Raw genomic sequence first — 20,733 nt, 5'->3', positions numbered from 1 at the left:
CAGTGCAGAGAGGAGACCCCTCAGCCAGCAGTGCTGAGCTGGGCCTCCGGGTGGACACTGTCTGAGACCTGGGGCCTGGGCCTGGGCAAGTCCCCAGGCAGGCAGCTTTAGCCACAGCCTGGGGAGCTCTGGGGGAAGCAGACCAAGTCGGCCGGGGAGGATGCTGGGGAAGATGGAGTCTCCTCATCTCTGCAACAGGGGGGCCTGGCCGGAGGACTCCCCAGTGCAGGGCCAGGCCAGGGAAGACTCGGGGCTCTCCTCCCCACACTCTGCAGAGGAACCTTGGACTGTCTCAGAATCAGCCCCAGGGCGGGGGGGGGGGTGAGGACCCAGAGAAAACAACAAAGTACCTTGAGACTACTCTGGGTGTCCTGTGTGACTTGGGGCAGGCTCTCAGCCCTCTCTGGACCTCGTCAACTGCCAGGCCCCTGGCTCCTGAGTCTGTGTGGCAGGACCTTGCAGCTGAGGTTAACAGGGTCAGCCCAGGCTGGAGCCCCAGTGGACAGGTTCCGGGAGGCAGGACTTGTGACGGAGCATTAGGGGTGTTCACCAGTGGTGACCCTGAGGCAGGCCCGGGGCTGGAGGGCCATGGCCAACCAGCCAACCAGACAGGGCAGGCTGTGGGTCAACCACACAAGCCCCAACCTGACACATGCACCCAGGAGTGACCCTGGGCAAGTGACGTCACTGCTCTGAGTCCAAGTGACCACCTATCCAGAGTGGGCAGAGTAACAAGGTCCCTTTGAAGACCTCTCATGAGGATGAGACTCCCTGATATTTGGAAAGAATGTCACTGCCTGCTGCAGTGACTTTGCCACCGGCAACCTTCAGTCAGCGCCAAACCATCTCATTCGACAGGTACCCGCTGAGAACCTGCTTTGGGCCAGCACAGAACGAAGCGCACAGGAGAAGATGCACAGGACATCTCCCCGGGGCGTGTGGGGCGCTGATACATCCTGGGGAGCAGAGTGGAGCAGGGGCCGGGCTGGGTCTGGCAGGGGCCCAACTCTAAATAGGGGGTTCTGGAAAGGTCCTGTGTGGAGGGGATGTTCGTGCAGAGACCTGAAGAGGGGGCCCGGTTATTGCCGTAATGTGTCAACGCTACCTCAGCTTGGGTGGCCTGCAGGTTCCTGCCCGGGCTCCTCCCACTCCCAGCACCCTTATCTTGCTGCTTCGAGGCCCTGCAGCTGGGAGGTCCTGGGCCTCCGGCAGGGGAGGCCCCTGGCACCCAGTGTGAGCCTTTTCCTTCCCTGCGTGGGGAGGATTCATGAGGACCACCCAGGGGCCTGGCTGCGTAGTTCTTTTGTGTCTGGACGGTTCCCCTGGATCCGGCTACGATTCCCCAGTTCCTACCGCCAACTCATGCTCCGGCTCAGCAAAACCCCACTTCTTTCTCCCCAAGAGAGACTCTGGACTTGTGGGAACAGGTCCTCCCCTGCCCCGTCTCATGAGCCACGAGCCCACCTCACCCTCAGCATCCTCCCTCCAAGATGGTGCTTTCCTAGGACCCCCCGAGGCCCTGGGCCTTCCACAGGCCTGAGGTACCCGGCACCAGACTAAGACTTCAGTCCACCTGGCCCTTCCCGGGAACTTGTGCACTCAGGAAGGCACTTCTGGAACCCCCGAGCCACAGTCTGTCTGCAGATTTCTGGAACTTGGGGACAATGCTTTGGCCCCTGGAAACAGGGTAGTCATTCTCCAGCATAGTCAAATTTCAAAGAAGGCCTCTGACCCCTGGGGACATTGGAATTGAGAGAAGCCCTTGGAATCCTGAAGCTCTGGGAATTTCCCAGAGTTCCAATCCTTAAGGATCTCTCCGGGATCGTAAAACCTCGTCTAGAAGTTGGGAGGGATTCTCTGCAATGGGCAGGTGATTCACGAGTTCCTAGTGCACTGACCAATTCCACGGGACCTGGATGTCCAGACCCCTGGTGGGTTCCCCAGGTCCTGGGGGAACTTCTAGCCAAAGCAGAGCGGGCAGCATGGAGAAGTAATGCGGAGGCTGAAGCTCAGGGAGGTGCTCCCCAAGAATACCTCACAGGAGGCAAGCCCCAGAGAGACCCTGTGAGACGGAGTCACCGCGAGAGGGACTTCTTGAGACCCATTGTCCCTGCTCTAGCCACACCCGTCCTCTCTCCCCACCCCTGACTGGTCCTGGTTTCTCTTTTCCTCAGGGTCTTTCTTCCCTTTGCCTAATAACACATTTGCCCCCAAATTCACGTTCAGTTCCAGACCCTGATAGGCTATTGTATATCCTCTTAAATGACCTTTCCATTTCCAACCTGTCCGAGCCCCAAGAACTCATCTGCCTTCATCCTAAGCACACCAACAGTCGGGGCAAGGTTGCCTGGAGGTGTGGTCCTGCTGTGGGTCAGGAGCCGCGGCTCCCAGGACTGGCTGGGGCTGGGGAGCAGGATGAGAGTCAGGAGACCTGGGCTCCAGGCCTGCGGTACCTCAGGCCCAGCCCCCGGCCAGCCCATGGGGAGGAGCTGGACCGGGGGGCAGAGGGTCTTCCTCAGGAAGCTACGTTCAGCTCTGCTCATGTCACCCCCCCCCCCCCCCCCCGTTCATCACCCAGCTCAGGTCCCTGCTTAAAGGTCAGGCCTCCCCTTACCAGGTACCAGCGGCACTAACTCGCCTGACCCCGAGCGGCTGCCCATTCTCCAGGAGCTTCTACCCACGTGTGGGAATAAGGGAGAGAAAGGCGACAGTCGCTGTGCACTGGCAATCTGTGGCACTTAGCGCATTTAGCGGGCGCCAAGCGCTGCTCGCCACACCTGCCACAACTCATTCATTTCTCCGGACTCTGAAGTGGCACTGGGTGAACTTCATTATACAGTGAGGGGACCAAGAGGAGCAGGACTCACCTAGGGCGGGCAGAGTGGGATCTGCCCCTGAGCCATCCGGCTCCTGGCCAAGTGTGCTCAACCACCACGTTGACCGCCACCCAGTGGGACCTCAGCAGGAGGCGGGTAGAAGAGCAGTATCTAGAGGGAGACTCCACCCAGCCCACTCGTTCTAGAAAAGCCAGGAAGGACCCAAAGAGGCTTCGTGAGGCCTCCCACCTCCACGGGGCAGCTTCTCCACCCGGTGAGGGAGGACTGTAGCTCTAGCACAGCCTGAACTAGAACCCAAAGAATTAGACGGGGAGCCCTGAAGTCCAGGGTTGATGGCAGAGCCCTGGCTGGGGCAGCTGGACATCTGGGTGGTCTCCAGGGGGGCAGACTCTGCCCCTTCGTTCCTCAGCCTACATCTGCCCAACGTACCAATTGTGGGATCCTGGACGGGAGAGTTGACCTCTTTGAGCCTCAGTTTCTTCCTCCGTGAAGTGGGGATAAAACGGAATTGACTGACCCTCACAGGAGCCAAGTGGTCACAGGGGCGAACGTGAGGACGAAGTGAATCCCCGCACACTTGAGACGCCTGGCCCACGATCGGTGCCAAGGCAACGCTGGTGTCATTCCTATTATCACTCCTAGCGAATGCTCTCAGGACCAGGGCCACCATTCCCGGACTCGCCAGCGAGGAATCGTGTCCATGTCTGGACTCTTGCTGTTACGGATTTCAGCTCTGCTGGTCCCTTTCCCACAGGGTGTCCCTTGTGACTCACATTCTTCCAGGGAGAGCAGTGGCGAGTCGGGAAGAGCCAGGGAAAGGTTCCCGCTGCGGCTCCGAGTCAGCTGAGGGGAAGAAATTCATTTGTCTTTATTGAAAAAAGAACCTTGGGGCTTTCCAAAGAGCCCCGCCTGCCTGCGGTTTCAGGAAATGTCATCTCAGTCCTTCCAAGGAGCTTGGGCTGTGTCCACTGGGTCAGCCAGGAGTCAGCGGCCCCTGGAGGTCCTGCTTCAGTGGACAGACAAGACCAGCCGGGGAGGAGCGGGCAGATGCCTGCGTCTCAAGAACATCCTGAAGCCAGGCGTGATGGCGCAGCCTACAATCCCAGCGCTGGGGAGGCTGAGGCAGGAGGATCACAAGTCCAAATCGGCCTCAGCAACTCAGCGAGACCATCTCTAAATAAAATATTCAAAAGGGCTGGGGATGTGGCTCAGTGGTTAAGTGCCCTTGAATTCAATCCCTGGTAGCAATTAAAAAAAAATTCTGATTCCAAACGGGTCCCACTTTTTCTAAGCAGCTTCTTCTGAGCCACCCCCTCCTACAATCATGAACCCAAAATGGCAACATGGAAGGGCCCCCGGCTAAGCTGAGGCCTCTCCGAGGAGCAAGAAGGCCACAGGCTTCTTATCCTCTATCTCCTGCACCCGATGAGCTCTAATTAGTCCAATTAACAGGGAAGACTTGGGTTCATAAGCTGCTCACTCACACAGGCCACAGGGGCTGCAGCAGGCAACGCACCCACACCTGGGCCTGAGGTTTTGGGGTGAACTGCTGCTCCTGACCACAGAATAGACAAAATGACCACAGGTGGACCCCTCAGGGCAGGGGCTCTTGGCTTTTCAGCCATCCCAGCCGTCCTCCCTTGCTTGCTCATCCACTGGCCCTTCTGAAGGACTCTGGGTGTGATCCCCAGGCCCTGGTCTCCACTTCCTGTCTTCTACTTGGGTGGCCCTTCCTGGGGTCTGCCCCAATCAGCATCTACCACATGCCGTGCACAATACGGGACCCCAGGGAAAAAGAGGGCTGAACTTGGTATGTCAGACCCCAAGCACACTCGGAGGAGGAGGGAGAGACAGGCTGACCCCAGCCTGGCCCCCACGGTGGAGAGCAAATGAAGGGAGATCCCTCAGCTCCACGTGTCCTAAAGAACACGGCCAGAAGGTCCTGCTCGTGATCAGGGAGAGCGTGGGCAGGCCGGCAGAGCGCCTTGGGCGTTGGGGAGACAGTCCTGAGTTTGCATTGCATCTCTCTGGCTGGATGATCTTCAACACCCCATCACCTGATCTCCCAGCCTCAGTTTTCCCATCTGCAAAACAGGGCCATGGCATGGCGAGAACCTGAATAGAGAAGTCGGTAAGACATGCTCCACCCCAAGTGCTCAGCGCAGACGTGGCAGATGGTGAGAACTTACTAAGTTCATCATCCAGATCGGCAACACCTGTACCCCATCCCTGGAGCCCTGCAGAGTTCCCCAAGGACAATTATGTATTTATTTTAAAGGTGCCTACTCAGCCTCAAGCTAAAGGTTAAGGCTGAACATTTGACACACAGCAGGGAGCAAGCTCGGTTTTTCTGTGGGCCTTGGCTCCAGGGCTGCTGCCCCCTTGACTGTATGGAACAATCTGAGCCCAAAGCCTCAGGGTCTTCCTGGTAGCTCTCTGCTGCCCCCTCGTGGACCTATGGGGTATGCTCCTCAGTGCAATTCCAGCCAATACAGAGCCCTCAGCTCCAAGTGGCTGTGACCACGCGGGTCCCTCAAGGTGCACTCTTAGGGAGCGTTTTCACAAGTGTCCGTCACTCAGTCCTTATTTCAGCCAGATAAAGAACTGGAACGACTGCCCCAGTCAGTCCCATGCCTGGGTGGCCTTGCTCTTGGGGACAGGAGGGAGGGGAATGGGCCAGAGAGTCTGGAGACCACCGGGCAGGGAGAATGTTCCTCCCACAGGCTGGCCACTGGGTCCTCGGGCCTGCCCGCCTCCAGCTCTGCCTTGGTGACCCTGAGGGGACAGGCTGGGGCAAGGGACTGAGGAGGGCCAGTGTCTGAGTCAGGAGGGAAGGCCCCCCACCCTGCCCTCCGTGTCCTCCCCATCAGCAGGGGAGACCTGAACTCTGACGGCCCCCTCTGGCCAGGGCCTTACCCATGTCCTCGAAGGCCCTTCTTGGAGGCCCTCCTGGGGAATGGCTTCTCGGGGCCCCTTCCCTGGTTCCTGAGTGGTCTCTCCTGGTCACCCATGGACGCCCGGGATGAGGACCAGCCGCGGGGCCTGGTGGCCCTGCCTCCCTGTACCTCGCCACTCCCCTCTGCCACCAAGCTCCTCACTGGGCTTCTTTCCTTCATTCCAAAGGCGACTCTGCCTCCGTTTCCTCCTCTGTGCACTCGCTGTCCCCTGAGCCAGGGGCACCCGCCCCACCCACCTGCCCCTGCTCTCTGTCAGGAGGGCTCCTGCCCTCGGGGGTCACCCTCCCCTCGGCCTCCGCTCCCCATCACGTCTCCGACTCGGGAGCACCAGAGGCTGCCACACTCCCCATCCTTCCCCGGCAGCAGCCTGGAGTGTGTGTTGGAGAGAGAACACTTCAGCAAATGGACGTGTCCGAGGAGACCCCCGGGTGTCGGAGTCAGGCCGCCCACTCCCCAGCTCGGCCGGAGCTGGGTGACTTTGAAGGAGCCCCTTCCCTCCCTCCTGCCCCGGGCACCCTGGGGTCCCTTGCGAGGCAGGCTCTCCCTGTGCCCTTACAAGGGTTCTGGAAGCTGGACGATCCCTGTGGACTCTGCACCCTTGGGCCCCCCGGGAGGGCAGGGGGGGAGCTTCCGCCTCCCTCCTGGGGAAAGCCCTGAGTACGCCAGCCCCCCCCCCCACCCTGCCTGGCCTCCGTCCTGGGCTTAATGTTTAAACCGCAGCTCAAAGTCCAGGTGGCCTCTCTGCTCTGGTTAATAATCTCAGGTCCACAAGCACCCCAGGGGCAGGAGGTCAACACCCGGCCCTCCTGGGGCCTCTCCCAGCCTCGGGCAGGCTGAGCACTGAGCGAGGCCCTGTCCAGGGAGGCCGGGACCAGAGCTTGTGCACCCCGAGGGCCTCGGCTTCTGGTTTGGACAATGGGGTTGATAACCTGTGTCCTGCCCCCCTGCTGCGAAGGTCAGGTGCCATCTTGGTACCCTGTAACAGCCCAAGTAGGGTGACAGATGCCCTGAGGTCAGTGGACAGGTCACAGGGCGCTTTCACAAACAGTGTCTCTGTTGACCTTGGCAGGCGGAGCAGGGACTGTTGTCTCCAGCTTACTGAATGGGAGACAGGCCTTCAGAGAGAGAAAGCCGCCCAGTTCACCCAGAATAAGAAGTCAGAGTGTCTGGCTTCCGGTCCTGTGCACGCCCTCTTGGTCCACGCTGCCCCCGCTGCTGCCGTTAGCCAAACCACAGAAGATTGAGAAACTAACTACGGGAGCACAAGGGAAGAGAACTATTCCAGAAAGCTAAGCCAAGGCGTTTGCTGGCTTAAACATTGGTCATGGCTTTGAGCTTCCTGGCAGCCAAAGGAAAAAGGAAATGCAGTCAGTGGCCAGGCTGTCTGTTACGGAGCAGAGGAAACTTGAAAAACAGAGACATGCTCCGGATAACAGGAAGAGAGGGGTGGAACGAGATCTTACGATACACCATTTGTTCATGCACTGACAATGTAGGGAATCCCCCCCAAATTCTCACACTGCAGGGGTCTTGTACTTGGAACTGTCTTTCTGAGAGGGTCACCCCCAGCTCTAGCCGGGAGGCTGCTGCCTGGGTGACAGGCCCCTCCAGGAGCAGGGGAGACAGAAGGACAGGGCTTGACCCCCAGAGAAGAGAACTTCTGGGAGAGGCCACGGTGTCGCGGGCCAACAGCCTGAGCTCTGGAGACTCACGGGTCCGGTTTTCTGAAACTTCCCAGCCATCATCATCAGTCGAAGGACCACTGTCCTGGGGACAAAGGACCACATCCAGGTGGCTGAGAACAGAAGTGAACTCTCTCCCCCAGGACTGGACTCCGGGCGTCCCAGAGCAAGTGGTCAGCAGAGACTGGCTCCCTCTGGGGACTCCAGGGTGGACAGTGCCTGGCCTCTTGCCAGTCTTGGTCGGTCAGCCTGTGGCTGCCCCTCCAGCCTCTGCCTAGTGTCCCCGTAGCCCTCTTCTCTGTTGTCTCTGACACTGAGTCTGTGAGTTTTCTTATAAAGACACTGGACATTGGATTCAGGACGCACTGTCACCCAGGTCACCCTTATCCCAACTAATTGCATCTGCAAGTAAGGGCCACGTCCTGCAATTCTGGGTGGACAGGAATTTCAGAGGGAACACTATTTAAGCCCCACAAACAGCTTCAGCTGTCCCCACGTGGCAGGGGTGGTGGTAGTGCCTCCCGGGCGTGAACACCTTTAGTCTCATGACAATGCTGGGTCTCTTCCCAAAGGCCACCAGCCCCCTGTCTACGGGAATCAACCCCAGTGATCGATCCCAGCTGGCCTTGGGCCCTGATTGGTCCCTGTCAAGCAGAGCAAACACCCGGTCACCTACAAGCCTCGGGCCCATTCCCTAGCCCCAGTTCCCAGCCGCCCCCACAGGAAGTTTGCAACCCCTCTGTCCCCAGAGCAGGCAGTGCACCGCCCGAGGACAGAGAGCAGAGCCATGTGGGGTCTCCGCGCCTTGCTTCTGCTGTTGGCCACCTGCGTGGCGGCGAGCGCTGACCCTGTGCCAGATGACATCCAAGTGCAGGAGAACTTCGACGTCACCCGGGTAAGGCTGTCCTCTCTGGGGGAGGTGGCTGTGGGCGCCTCGACCCCTGCCCAAGTAACGCCCCTGTTAAGGGGCATTAGAAACAACCATTCGGGCTGCAAACCAGACAGCCCCGCTATCCACCCGTGTCTCGCACTGGCTCTCACCGGCAGCCCCCTCTGGAACTGTGGGAGGACAGGGAGATGTGCTCAGGCCGACTTGCAGTGAGACCCAGGCCTGCGGTCATCCTGTGCCCTGGAAGTCCTGGGCGGGCGGCTCTCTTACTCTGTGCACCTGCTCTCCACAGTGCAGTTGTACCATGGCCAGTGCCAGGCCCAGTTTTCAATCCAGAAAGTGGAATCATGTTAACTTGAGGCAGGGAAGGATAACAGTCCAGACAGGAATGAATTCCAGCCAGGGGGACTCGGGGCTCGCCCTGTCCCCGCCTTGGTCCTCAGTGACTCACCTTCCCTACACGTCCTTCTGCTGGCCCATCCCGGGGTCTCGCCCATCTCATGGCGGGGACAGAACCCGGGATGGCACAGGGCAGGCGTGTGCCCATGAGCCTGTACGGGAAGCGGGGAAGCAGGACAGAGCTTGGTCAGGGCCGGGTCCTGGGGCTCCCCGTCCCTGGAGGAGTAAAGACAGGACTGTCTCTTGAGGAGCAGTGGCTGGTGACCTGGGGACATAGAGGTCAGCCCCCATCCCCAGGAGCAACACACTCTGCTCAGAGAATCTTATGAGTGGCAGGCAGGGTCGGGTGCACCCCTCCTTCCTGAGCCACTGGGGCCTGTGACTCCACAGTGTCGTGAGATGCTCTTGCTTCAAGGGCTGCCCCTCGGGAGGCGGGAGGGGAATAGGCAGAGTCTGGGGCTGGAGGGGACCAGACCCTGTGCCTGCCTCCTAGATCTACGGGAAGTGGTTCAACCTGGCCGTTGGCTCCACCTGCCCTTGGCTGAAGAGGATCAAGGACAAGATGAGCGTGAGCACGCTGGTGCTGGGAGAGGGGGCCACGGCGTCGGAGATCAGCGTCATCCACACCCACTGGCGGTGAGCGGGGAGCGGAGGGGACACCCACCTTGTCTCTGAAGCCTGCAGGCCTCTGCCTAGCCACGTCCTGGCCCCCAGCCCCAGCTCCCTCTCTAGCTCCTGCAGGAGGGCCTCCGAGGCTGTCCCCTGTAGACCTCAGCCTCTTCCTCCTCTTCCTCCTCCTCCTCTTCCTCCTCCTCCTCTTCCTCCTCCTCCTCTTCCTCCTCCTCCTCTTCCTCCTCCTCCTGGGCTGTTGCTTGGCTCAGGAAGGTCCCTGCCACCCCCAGGGGCCAGCCTCTCTTCTCCCTCCCCACCCCCACCACCCTGGGCCAAGCTGGCTCTCAATGGTTGTCTGTAGCAACCTGTGGACTCTTGTCCCCCGTCTACCTCCATCCCCCATCCAGTCCACCCTTCACCCAGAAACCAGAAAGACCTCCCCAAACCCACATCTGCTCAGGTGCTGGGCTCCTTGGCCTATTCATGGCTCCCGGCTGCCCTTGGGAATTAGACTGAGACCTTGGGCGCAGAGGCCTTCCGGGCTTCCCATGCCACCTGTGAGTCACCATCCCACGCTTTCCCACGCACTGTGACCTGCCCTGGTGGACCTGCAGTCCTGAAAACCTTCACCCACTTGCACCCCCCACCCCCGGCCTTTGCACGTGATGCTCCTTCTGGAAGCCCCTCTCCCCGACCCTGGGCTAACTCCTATGCATCCTCGGGGCTCTGGTTCCATGGCACCTCCTCCAGGAGGGCCTCCCTGGACCCCAGGTGCAGGCCACAGGCCTTCCTTTGAGCTGCCGGAGCACCAGGCTTCCCCAGCCTGGCATGGTCACTCTGGTTGTCTGCCTCTGGCCAGCCTCCTTGGTCCTCAGGGAGGTCCGCTGCAGGAGAGGCTCGGGCCAGCTTGCTGCGTCTGTATTCCCAGCACAGAGCGTGGTGCTTGGTGCGAGTGCACTGCCTGATAAATGTCCCCTGGGTGGCTAGGAATCACTGCAACAGTGACAGCCACCTGCACGCAGCGCTCACCGAGGCTCCCGGCGGTAGACTGAGCGTGGGGTAGAGCTACGTCGTCCCACTGCACAGAGGGGACCTGGGGAGGCAGGAGGCCCTCGGGATCATGAAGGAACCCACACACGCAGGCACTAGCCCACCCCCAGGGCAACGGCGTGCCGAGGGGTTTGGTTAGGGTCAGTGATGTTGGTGTTGGCTTTGCCAAGGGAATGGCATCGACTGGTCCCTTTGTCCCCTCATACGTAAAATGAGGGCTGGCCTGAGTATTAGACAAGATGCTTGGAAAGGTTGATTTGAAATTAAATGAGACAAGAGAAACATGATGTTTGGAAAGAGCCTGCGGGAGGGCCGGGTGGTGCCAACTTCCTCTCCCGGGTTCCTTCCAGGAGGGGCGTCTGCGAGGAGATGTCCGCGGCCTATGAGAAGACCAGCACGGCGGGCAAGTTCCTCCACCGCAAGCCCAGTACGTGGCCATCTTCCTGTCCTCGGCTCCCCTTCCCCACCCCGCGACCGCCCCTCCCACCTACCTGAGGTGTCACCCAGCCTCCCCCAGGCGCCCCTCCATCCCTCCCCATCTTCTTCTGCCTGCCTCGTCCCCCATGGACACGTGTGCAGAGGAGGGCAGTGGCACTGAGTGCGGAGGGTGACCTCAAGATGCCACCAGCCCCCGGGCCTTGATGAGCCTGGTGCTCACTGATAGAGGGCCCTGGGCATGAGTGCATTTGTCAACTCAGCAAATATGCTCCATGTGCCAAGAAATCAGGAATTTACGAATTTTTGCACAGACGGAAGGAGGCATGGAGGGAGGGATAGAAAAATAAATGAGTCCATGGATGAGTGATCGGTATGGACGCCAGATCAATGAGTCCATGGGTAAATTGACGAAGGAATACAGGAGGAAGGAGAAAGAAAGGGAAGGAGGAGGGGGAAGGGAGGAGGAGGAGGAAGGAGGGGGAGGAAGGGGGGAGGTTTAGGGAGGAGTGCTGGATGGAGTCATGGGCAGTCAGGGCAGGTGTGGAGGAGATGGCCCAGTGGCTGGAGAGAGGGACCGAAGATGGGGATTGGTAATGAACACCCAGGAGGGCTGGGCGGCCAGGTGGACGGGGAAGGCACGAGGTGACAGCGAACGGGCAGCAGGTCTCGAGGTACACAAGGCTCTGACCACCGGTGCCTGTGGCCTGGCTGCCTGTCCTGTGCAGAATGGAACATGACCATGGAGTCCTACGTGGTGCACACCAACTATGACGAGTACGCCATTTTTCTGACCAAAAAAATGAGCCGCCACCATGGACCCACCATTACCGCCAAGCTCTACGGTAAGGACCAGTGACGACAGGAGCCCCCTGGAGCTGCGTGGGCTTCGGGACAGTGGAGTGGGAGGAGCCGGAGGCTTTGCTTTTCCTTTTGACAAGACTCCAGGGGTGGGGGGAAAGCCTTTGCTCTCCCCAGGGGAGGCAGGGCCCCGGTCCCCATGTGAGGCGGGACCCCTTCACTTGACCTCCAAAGTCAATCTGGAGCCTCCAGGCCCCCAAAAGAGCCGGTGGGAAGAGCCTGGGGTGGGGACCCGGGAGCCCCGTGTGGGAGCCTGAAGGGGCCCCTCTTCCTCTTGGAGAACCTTCCTTCCCCTAAGTGTGTCTCTGAGTTTGAACAGGTCAATAGTTCTAGAACTTTCCTCTGCTTCCCACCTGCAGGGCGGAAGCCACAGCTGAGGGACAGCCTCCTGCAGGCGTTCAGGGAGGTGGCCCTGGGCGTGGGCATCCCTGAGGACTCCATCTTCACAATGGCCAACAGAGGTGAATGGCCCCCGAACCCCACCTCGAGTTCCTGACCCTCTTCGTCCTTCATTCCCTGTCCCCAAACCATGGATCTTTTCTATCACCCTCTGAGACAAACAGGGACAATAGTCCCCTCCCTTCTTTACAAGCAGAGGATTGTTCCTGTCTTGTGACTACGGGGCGGTAGAGCTGGGGCTGGACTCAACTCCATGTTCTCAGCAGGATGGACAGAAATCCAGCGTTCCTCTAGGGGACAACACGGAGCTGGGGTTGGGGTGCGGCGTGGGGACTGAGCATCTGTGTCCAAGTTCAGTTGGGTGGGTGGCTTCTGGCTGGTCCACCTCGAAGCTCCTCACGTTCCCATCTGTCGAATGGGGATAATCATGCCTTCCTCTAAGGGGTCAGTGAGGTCAAGCCATTAAGGACCACAGCATGGGGCCCCCCAGGTGCTCTCACTGTTCCCGTGATGGCGCCGGGTGGACAGATGGCGGTGTTGTGCAGCCAACAGGCTGTTCTTCAGTGAATGACCTTGAGCAAGCCCAGTGGTGGTGGGGGCGGTCACGAGGTGGGCTACCGCACAGGACGGTTCTAGTGGGAAGCCATTGGCACCATGAAAGAGATCGGGTCTAGGACTCCCCCCAGCCTGGTGCTCCTCTTTACTCCTTTCTCCTGTCTCCTGACCTAGGGGAATGTGTCCCTGGGGAGCAGGAGCCAGAGCCCACCCCACTCTCGGTAAGTGCTGCTCCCCGCCCCCTTCAGGCTCCTCACTGGGCTGCTGCTGGCCTGGCTCGGGCCCTGCCATGCTGCAGGGGTCACTGAGGAGGTGGAGGAGCCTGCCCTGGGCCTGGGTTTTGAGGTCAGACCCACCTGGGCTCCACCTTGGTTCTGCCGCTTGAGCTCGTTGCTGCGCCGTTGGGACTCACTGTCCCACCTGGGAAATGGGGTCATTATGCTCACCTTCCAGGGCTGTGCTGCAACTCAAGGACCCGTTAGAAAAGCTCTGAGCAGGGTCTCAAAGAGGGGAGACGCTCAGCTGGGCATGGTGGTGCACACCTGTCAATCCAGCAGCTCTCGAGGCTGAGACAGGAGGATTGTGAGTTCAAAGCCAGCCTTAGAGAGGCACGAAGCAACTCAGTGCGACCTGGTCACTAACAAAATACAAAATAGGGCGGGGATGTGGCTCAGTGGTCCAGTGCCCCTGAGTTCAATCCCTGGTACCAAAAAAAAAAAAAAAAAAAAAGAAGGGAGACACTCATCAAGAAAGGAACAATCTTCAATGAGGATGATGGTTTCAGTGCACGGAAATAAAGGCGGTTGGTGTCCCTGAAAAGCAGCCAATTAGAACAGGCAGCCCCCTCCTCAGCTCCTTCTGAATCTGGCCCTCCCTTTTATTTCCCTCCTATTGCCATATTGATTGCACTTTCTTCATTCTTCATGTTCTCTGTTTGGGAGTTACATTCGTCATACGTGTGTGTGTGTATGTGTGTGTGTGTGTGTGAGAGAGAGAGAGAGAGAGAGAGAGAGATTGATTTAGAAACACACTCTTGAAAATTGAAAAAAAAAAAAACCAAAAATGAGATAAGAATGTCCTTATCCCACTGGGGACGGTGGCGCACACCTGGGAGCGGAGTCAGGAGGATCTCGAGCTCAAGGCCAGCCTCAGCAATTTAGCGAGGCCCTAAGCAAATTAGTGAGACCTGGTCTCAAAATGAAAAATAAAAAGAACTCAGTGGTTAAGAGTCCCCGGGTTCAATGCCCAGTACAAAAAAAAAAAAAAAAAAAAGATTCCTATTCCTATGTAAAGTTAACCCTATTAACAGAGTACATGTTTGCTCCTATGTTTTTAAGAAAAATCACCACTGATCTTATAAGAGTCACATATGCTCATTATGAAGAAATCCATACAGAAAAACATCAAGATAGATTAGTTTTTATTTTAAATCCCACCACCCCCAAAATAGCAGCATTCCCATCATTAAAGGAATCAAATCGTGACAGAAGGAAGGACAGATGGACGTAGGGATAGACTGTTATTCAATGGGATGATGCTGCAGATGTCATCTTTAGTTGTTAAGAACATTAATCATAGTTTCACTTGGATTTAAAAACAAAGGAGTTGAAGTGGACTTCTTGAACTTCAAGTAAACATCTCTTCACCACGAGAGATGCGCTTCCTAAGGAAAGGCAAAGTCACGAAAAGATCAGCGGGGCCAGCGCCGCCGTCCACGACTTTACACAAGAGCCGCTTCTCCGATTAGCTAGACGTCCCCGCTCCACGTTGGTCCCATGTCCTCCTCCTCTTCCTTTTGCAGTGTCCAGGTTGATACCAGCCGTCTCTAGATTGTCACTGTCACCCCCATGGTGATCCCAGGGCGGGATGGCTAGACAGCAGACCTGGCCCTCCCAGCTCTGTGGGCGGTGGATTCCACGTGTCACCTTTAGTGGATGAAGCCACAGTCACCTGGGCTCCTGAGTCACTCATTTCCAGTGGTCTCTGAATTGGGGCCATTTCTTTGTGGAGTGGCTTTCTTGAGGTGGTTCTTGGGGGTTTGAACCTCTGAATCTTGCATGTTTGAGAATGACCGCCCCATTCTGGAGGATGCGGAGGCCACGTTGCTGGGATACAGCACCCTGGCTGTCCCTCAGAACTGTGTGGACGTGGCTCCCTTATTCTCTCCCCCTGATGACTGTGGTAGGAAACCCAAGACCAGGGTCCTACTTTCTCTCCTTCTAGGGGACTTGTTTTCTTCTGCCCCGGTGCCTGGGAAGCCTTTCTCTATTGTCAAAGTCAACAGGGACACACTTCGGTGTCAAAAATTCTATACAATCACTTCCTGGCTCGCAGCGTGTTCTCTCCATACGCAGGTGACGTGTGCTCCGTGTTTCAGGGAAGTCTCCTGCACAATGTCGTGGAACCCCTCTTCTGGGCCCTTGGTCGGGAGCACCCCTTCTCTCACCTGGAGCACCTCTGTCTTCCATGTCAGCTAGTTTCTCCTGACTGTTTCAATGCTGTCTTTTCAGTTCACAATTTATTTGGCAGCTCCAAATTCATGGAGTTCTCGTTCTCAACTTACTTAGGCTGTGCTCTTTCTCTTACTCATCCATTTCCGAGGTGGAGTTGGGTAGTTTCCGTTGTATCTTGCTTTATCTTGCTCTTGCTCTATCTGGGCTTTCTGGTTTTTTTTTCTGATCAGGTAGGGTGGGGTGTCCTTTAACCTCTTGGTCCTTTTCCCACTGAACTTGAGCCTAAGCCTACTTTAGTGTAAGCCCTAGGTATCTTGTGTTCATCCAGGTTTCTGAAGTCCTGGAAAATGGCGTAGGGGAGGGGAGAAGCCTTCCTTGAGGTGCGCCATCTTGGTCCAGGTACCAGCTCTGATAGTTTCCTAGGGCTGCAATAATGAGGTACAGCACCCTGGAGACTTAGAAATTTATTGGATTCCATTTCTGGGGGCTGGAAATCCAAGGTCAAGGTGTCAGCAGGGCTGGTTCCTTCTGAGGGCTGCCAGGGAGGACCTCGTCTACCTCCTGGTGGGTTTCTGGCATTCTGGTGCTCCTCCTTGGCTGGTAGGTGCCTCACCGACTCCCTGCCTTTGTCTTCACATCAGTTTCTCCTGTGTGCATGTCTTGGTGTCAAAATTTTTCCCTTTTATAACTACACTATTCATATTGGGCTAGTGCCCACCCTAATGATCTCATCTTAATTAATTACATTTGTACAACCCTATTTCCAAATAAGGTCACATTCTGAGGTCCTAGGGATTGACTCCAATGGGTGACTTTTAGAAGGGACACCATTCATTCCATAACATTCTTCCTCTGCTTATATTTTGAAGGACTGCAAAATAGTCTTGGTAGGGCTCATTGCACCTGGTTGGGCTGGTGTCATGTGCATCTGTCTCACGACAACTCATCCTAGAGCCCGGGACTGGGTCGTTTCAGAACCTTTCCTTCTCTTAGAATGGAGCTGTATTTTCCATGTTTACTTGTTTATTCTCTGAGCCTATTTTCATGGCTCCTCTGTCAGAAAAGAAAAAACGACTGGGTACCCCTCAATGTTTTTCTCTCTGGATTTGGAAGAATTAGGGAGAATTACAAATTTATGACATACCAACCCTGGAGGTCGGAGGGCACCGTTCAGAGCTGCAAGATCCATTAAGTTCAGTTCCAGCACGATTTGTTTCCTTCCTTGATTGCCAATGTTAACTTTTCTGACTTTAAATCACGTCCCCTTCCCTTATTTGAGTGACATTGATGGAAATTTTGGGACTGTTTTTTTTTTTTTAAATTATTTTTTCCCAAGTGTTAGGCACTTGGAAGAAACCTGTGAATCCAGATGCCAATGGATCTTTATTTCTTTATCAGTGTCAAGAATGAAATAGTAAGTAATGACTGTCCTTACCAAAGACAGAAATACCCTGCATTTCTTTTCCTCCTGTTTCTTACTTTCTATTTGTATCCTTTCGGGTTTTCCATGGTCCTGTGTTTTTTGGTTTTTTTTTTTTTTATGGATCTGCTCTGAGATTGATGTTGTCATTTTTCATCTTTAAAAAAATTGTTTGAAAAATTTACATTAAATTCCATAATCATTGTAGCAATTATTTATTTCAACTCTACATTTTATTGGCTTTATAGCTTTCCATATTTCTTCGTTATCATATCTGGTATTTCTGATAGTCAGATTCCATTCTCAATGGGTGGGAATATTTCTATTAGTAATTTTTTCAAGAATGACATGTGGGTGGCAAACTTCTCGGTCCTAGCCGAGCCAAGAATGTCTTTCTGTGGTTACATCATGTGGTCAACAGCTCAAATGAGTGAAGGACAACCTTTGCCTTCTTCCAATGCTCAGATATTGTTTCTGAGCTTCTCCATTTACTCTAAGGGCCACCAGGCTCTTTGTCCTTCATTCCTTGAATCTCTAAGGAAACTCTTCATTAATTTTTGTCCCATTTCCTTTTCCCTTATAATTGGGCAACTCAAGTATTTCTTCAACTCATAAATGTTTTCTTCTATTATTTCTCTATTGCATGTCTTTCTAGGTGGAATTCCTATTATGTGGATTTATTTGCCATAGTGTCTAAACTGCACCCTACTATGTGGTTAAATTCAACACCTTTTCCAGCCCCAATAATTTTCTGCCTTTATACATTCACTGCCATCACTGTTGCCTCCTGTTATGTTGATGCAGGTCATTTTGAATTTCATTGATGGCTTCTGTTTATTCTTAGTATCATCTTGCATTAGTGGGAACATTTCTTTAACTCAATACAATTCTTCTGAGCAGTGGTGTTATTTGACTTATCCCGTGATTTTCCTTCCTTCTTCTGTGTTCATCAAGGAAGGTGCACAAGCCACCAGGTTGAGATGAGTCTGGGAGAGATTGGGAGCCCCGACAGTTTTCATTTGTACTTTGAAAGGAGCAGAGATCATTGAAGGTTCTATAATTCTGCTCTTTAAGTTCCAGGTCTCATTGTGGCAGAAAGGCTGCCTGGTGGCAGGCAGTTTCCCTGCTCATTCTTTGTTTGATTGCCCTGGGACCCATCCTCGGAGACCCTAGACTCGGGGATGTCTGGACAGCTTTGGCAGCTCGCCCTCCCCTGCAGGCCCCACCACTGCAGCGGGGTGTTTGGGTCAGTCCTGGGGCTCCTCCTTACTCTTGAGATGGAGTTCTCCTTTGCAAGCAGCTAATGATGGCCTGGTCAGCGCCTCCTGCAAATTGGCGGCACCCACACTCCAGGGTGCACAGAATGCCTTCACATTTCAAGCATGGGAACAGTGCCCCTCCTGGGTTTCCAGCTCTGGGAGAGACTTTCCCGTTGCTCAATTCCTTTAGGCATTTCACTAGAAGTTGGATATGGAGGCACTGGGCCTTGTGGTTCTGATTTTCATGTCTGACTAGAAATCTACCCTGCGATGCCCATGATGGAATTCAGGTTGATGCTCTGGGGAAAAGAATTCATTAACCAGTCTAGTAGCTCTGCTTCTACCCGTACCCCAATTCCCCAAATAATTGTTCATGTATTCCAGGGGCACAGGGGAGCAACAGTGGTAGGGTCTCTCAACAGCTTCTTTTCTGCCCCCCAGAGAGCCCGGCGGGCTCTGCTGCCCCAAGAGGAGGAAGGATCAGGGGCTGAGCCGCCAGTACCGGGTTTCAACAGGAAGGAAGGTAAGGAGCACCTGCCTCTTCACCCACTCTGCCTTGCTCGGAGAGAAGGGCCATGGCTGGCTCACCTGGCTGCTTTATCTCTGTGAAGTCCCTCTCTTCCTGCTGCAGAGGCAGACTGGCCTGGGGAAAGGCAGAGGGAGTTCTCTGTACTATTGTGGGGTTGTAGCAGACGGGAGGAACACAAGGTTGGTCCTCAGCTCCACGGTGTGAAGTGAGCTCTTGTTCTGCCTGTGTCACAGGGTGGCCTCCGGGTGGGATAGTAGCTAGTGGGCTTCTGTGATGGGATAGGAGCCAGTGGGCTGACCATCAGGGCTTCCGTAGAAGTCAGGAGAAGAGCTTGAGGATGCCTGGTGAACTTGACAGTGCTCACAATTGACTCCGACTTCAATTCACTCGGCAGAAAACAGGCCCTGTGCTGGGCCTGGAGTCTCAGAGACAAACCACTCTTGTCTTCTTGAATGTTCTGCTTTAGTGGGGGGGGGGGACATCCAAGGGAGAAAGTGATGGATCCCAAAGAGAGGGTCGGCAAAGGGCTGAGGAAGCTGGGAGGACACGGGGTGCGGAGGTCAGGGAGACTTCCTGGACCAAGGGAAATTCATGTTGTGTGGAGGCATCTGGTCCTGTGGAAGACACCCCGGAGTCAGGGACAATGAGAGCAAAGGCGTGGGGTGGTACCGCAGTGAAGGGATCAGACTGGCCAGTGTGGGGTGGGAAATGTATCACACTCCTGCCATCACAGACTCTCTGGGCAGATAAGACCACACAGGGGGTCACTGGGGGTCAACTCCCATGTGATGGAGTCAACGAGCACTGGTTTTGGAGTCCCACAGACCTGGCTTGGGACCTTAGTTCTGTGTAACCCTGGGTGAGTCATTTGGCCTTTCTCGAGAGTCAGTTGCTTCATCTATAAAATGCGCAGATGATCTTTCCTTTATCCGTGAGGGGAAAATTACAGGAGATGATGCTGACTAAGTGCCCTGCTTGGTAAGAGGTATCCAGTAAGCACTCACTCAGTAAGTGCTGCTCTTTGGCCCCTTCCCAGACTCTTGCCAGCTGGCCCACTCAGCAGGTCCCTGCATGGGCCTGTTCACGAGGTATTTCTACAATGGATCGTCCATGACCTGTGAGACCTTCACATATGGCGGCTGCTTGGGCAACGGCAACAACTTCATCTCTGAGAAGGAGTGTCTGCAGACCTGTCGCACCGTGGGTGAGTGTGGCCCCCTGCTCTGCGCCTCCATTCCCCCACACCATCCATCCTCCCAGAAGACCCCTTGCCAACGAGCAGGGAGCCATGGGAGGGTGTCCAATGAAGCCATAGGATACGGATTTGGGTGGAGATGTCCCTTGGCCAAGGTGGATCTATTTCCTCATCTGTAAAAGAGGGACCACGGGTTCTAGCTGAGCAGGGCCCTGGCTCCGGAGCCCTAGTATGTCCCAAGTCTCACTGAAGCACTATGCCTCTCTCTACTGCACAGCGGCCTGCAGCCTCCCCATAGTCCCTGGTCCCTGCAGAGCGTTCATACAGCTCTGGGCATTTGATGCCGTCCAGGGGAAGTGCGTCCTCTTCAACTATGGGGGTTGCCAAGGCAACGGCAACAAGTTCTACTCAGAGAAGGAGTGCAAGGAGTACTGTGGCGTCCCTGGCGAAGGTAGGAGGCCCTGGGGGGTGCCGGGCTGGACCACCAGGCTGCCAGGGTCCAGGGGGAGAATCCTGATAGGGGGTGGGTCCCGCAGAGCTGAATTCCTGGTGAGCAGGCCACCACTTTTGAGGCCTCAGCTTCCCAAATGTAAAATGAGCCATACCCCAGGGTGCTACCTGTGCCAGGTTCGGGCATGCTCAGAGCCTGCAGCCAGAGGAGCTGGAGAGCTGGGTTCCCGTTCGCCTGCTGCTACGTTCAGGCTGGCTGCAGGGCAGGGGTGCATGTGCCAAGGGCAATTTGAGCTTCCATTTTCTCTTGTAAAATGGGACAAAATACCCACCTCCCAGACTTCACGGTACCTGGCAGAATTAGTGCTCAGCTAATGGCAGTTTCTGCTGATAATGACTATTTGGGGACAGGAGCCACATGAGATTTCTGTGCCTTGATTTTTCCCATTGCAAAATGGTACCTAAGGCAAATCAACAAAAAAAATTCACATCATCCTGTGGCATGCCCTGGGCTGTCACTCGGCAAGTGGACGCTTTTGCCCCCACATTCAGGTGGCTTTCCCTCCTCCACCCCCTGGAGGTCCCCACCCTGGAGCCCCTTCCTGAGCCTTTCTGTGTCCACAGGGGATGAGGAGCTACTGCGCTACTCCAACTGATGGCTGGCCAGTCTGCAAACGAGGGTGGTCGGCATCCCTCCCAGGGCAGGCCGGGGCAGATGACCCGGGTCCAAATAAAACCAAATGGTATCTTG

At 55.8% G+C, this 20,733-nt stretch overlaps 1 protein-coding gene across 1 annotated transcript; it reads left to right on the top strand.

Moving 5' to 3' along the window:
- Window positions 1–8,150: 8,150 nt before the first annotated feature.
- Window positions 8,151–20,733, top strand: Ambp (alpha-1-microglobulin/bikunin precursor). Its single transcript, XM_026393317.2, has 10 exons — window positions 8,151–8,371; window positions 9,258–9,400; window positions 10,777–10,853; window positions 11,590–11,706; window positions 12,082–12,183; window positions 12,851–12,897; window positions 18,250–18,331; window positions 19,374–19,541; window positions 19,810–19,983; window positions 20,607–20,733. The coding sequence occupies exons 1-10, from the start codon at window positions 8,264–8,266 to the stop codon at window positions 20,636–20,638; spliced, it is 1,050 nt and encodes a 349-aa protein (XP_026249102.1). The 5' UTR covers window positions 8,151–8,263; the 3' UTR covers window positions 20,639–20,733.

This window comes from Urocitellus parryii, chromosome 4 (genome assembly GCF_045843805.1).
Source record: "Urocitellus parryii isolate mUroPar1 chromosome 4, mUroPar1.hap1, whole genome shotgun sequence".
Lineage (NCBI taxonomy): Eukaryota > Metazoa > Chordata > Mammalia > Rodentia > Sciuridae > Urocitellus > Urocitellus parryii.
The sequence above is the reverse complement of the archived record's forward strand: the minus strand, read 5'-3'. Positions and strand labels throughout refer to the sequence as shown.

Bases quoted from the DNA above. Each gene is read 5' to 3' on its own strand.
- Ambp (XM_026393317.2), top strand. From the start codon at position 8,264: ATGTGGGGTCTCCGCGCCTTGCTTCTGCTGTTGGCCACCTGCGTGGCG. The intron at 10,854-11,589 runs GTACGTGGCCAT...TGTCCTGTGCAG, and splicing joins GTTCCTCCACCGCAAGCCCA to AATGGAACATGACCATGGAG. The intron at 12,184-12,850 runs GTGAATGGCCCC...CTCCTGACCTAG, and splicing joins CTTCACAATGGCCAACAGAG to GGGAATGTGTCCCTGGGGAG.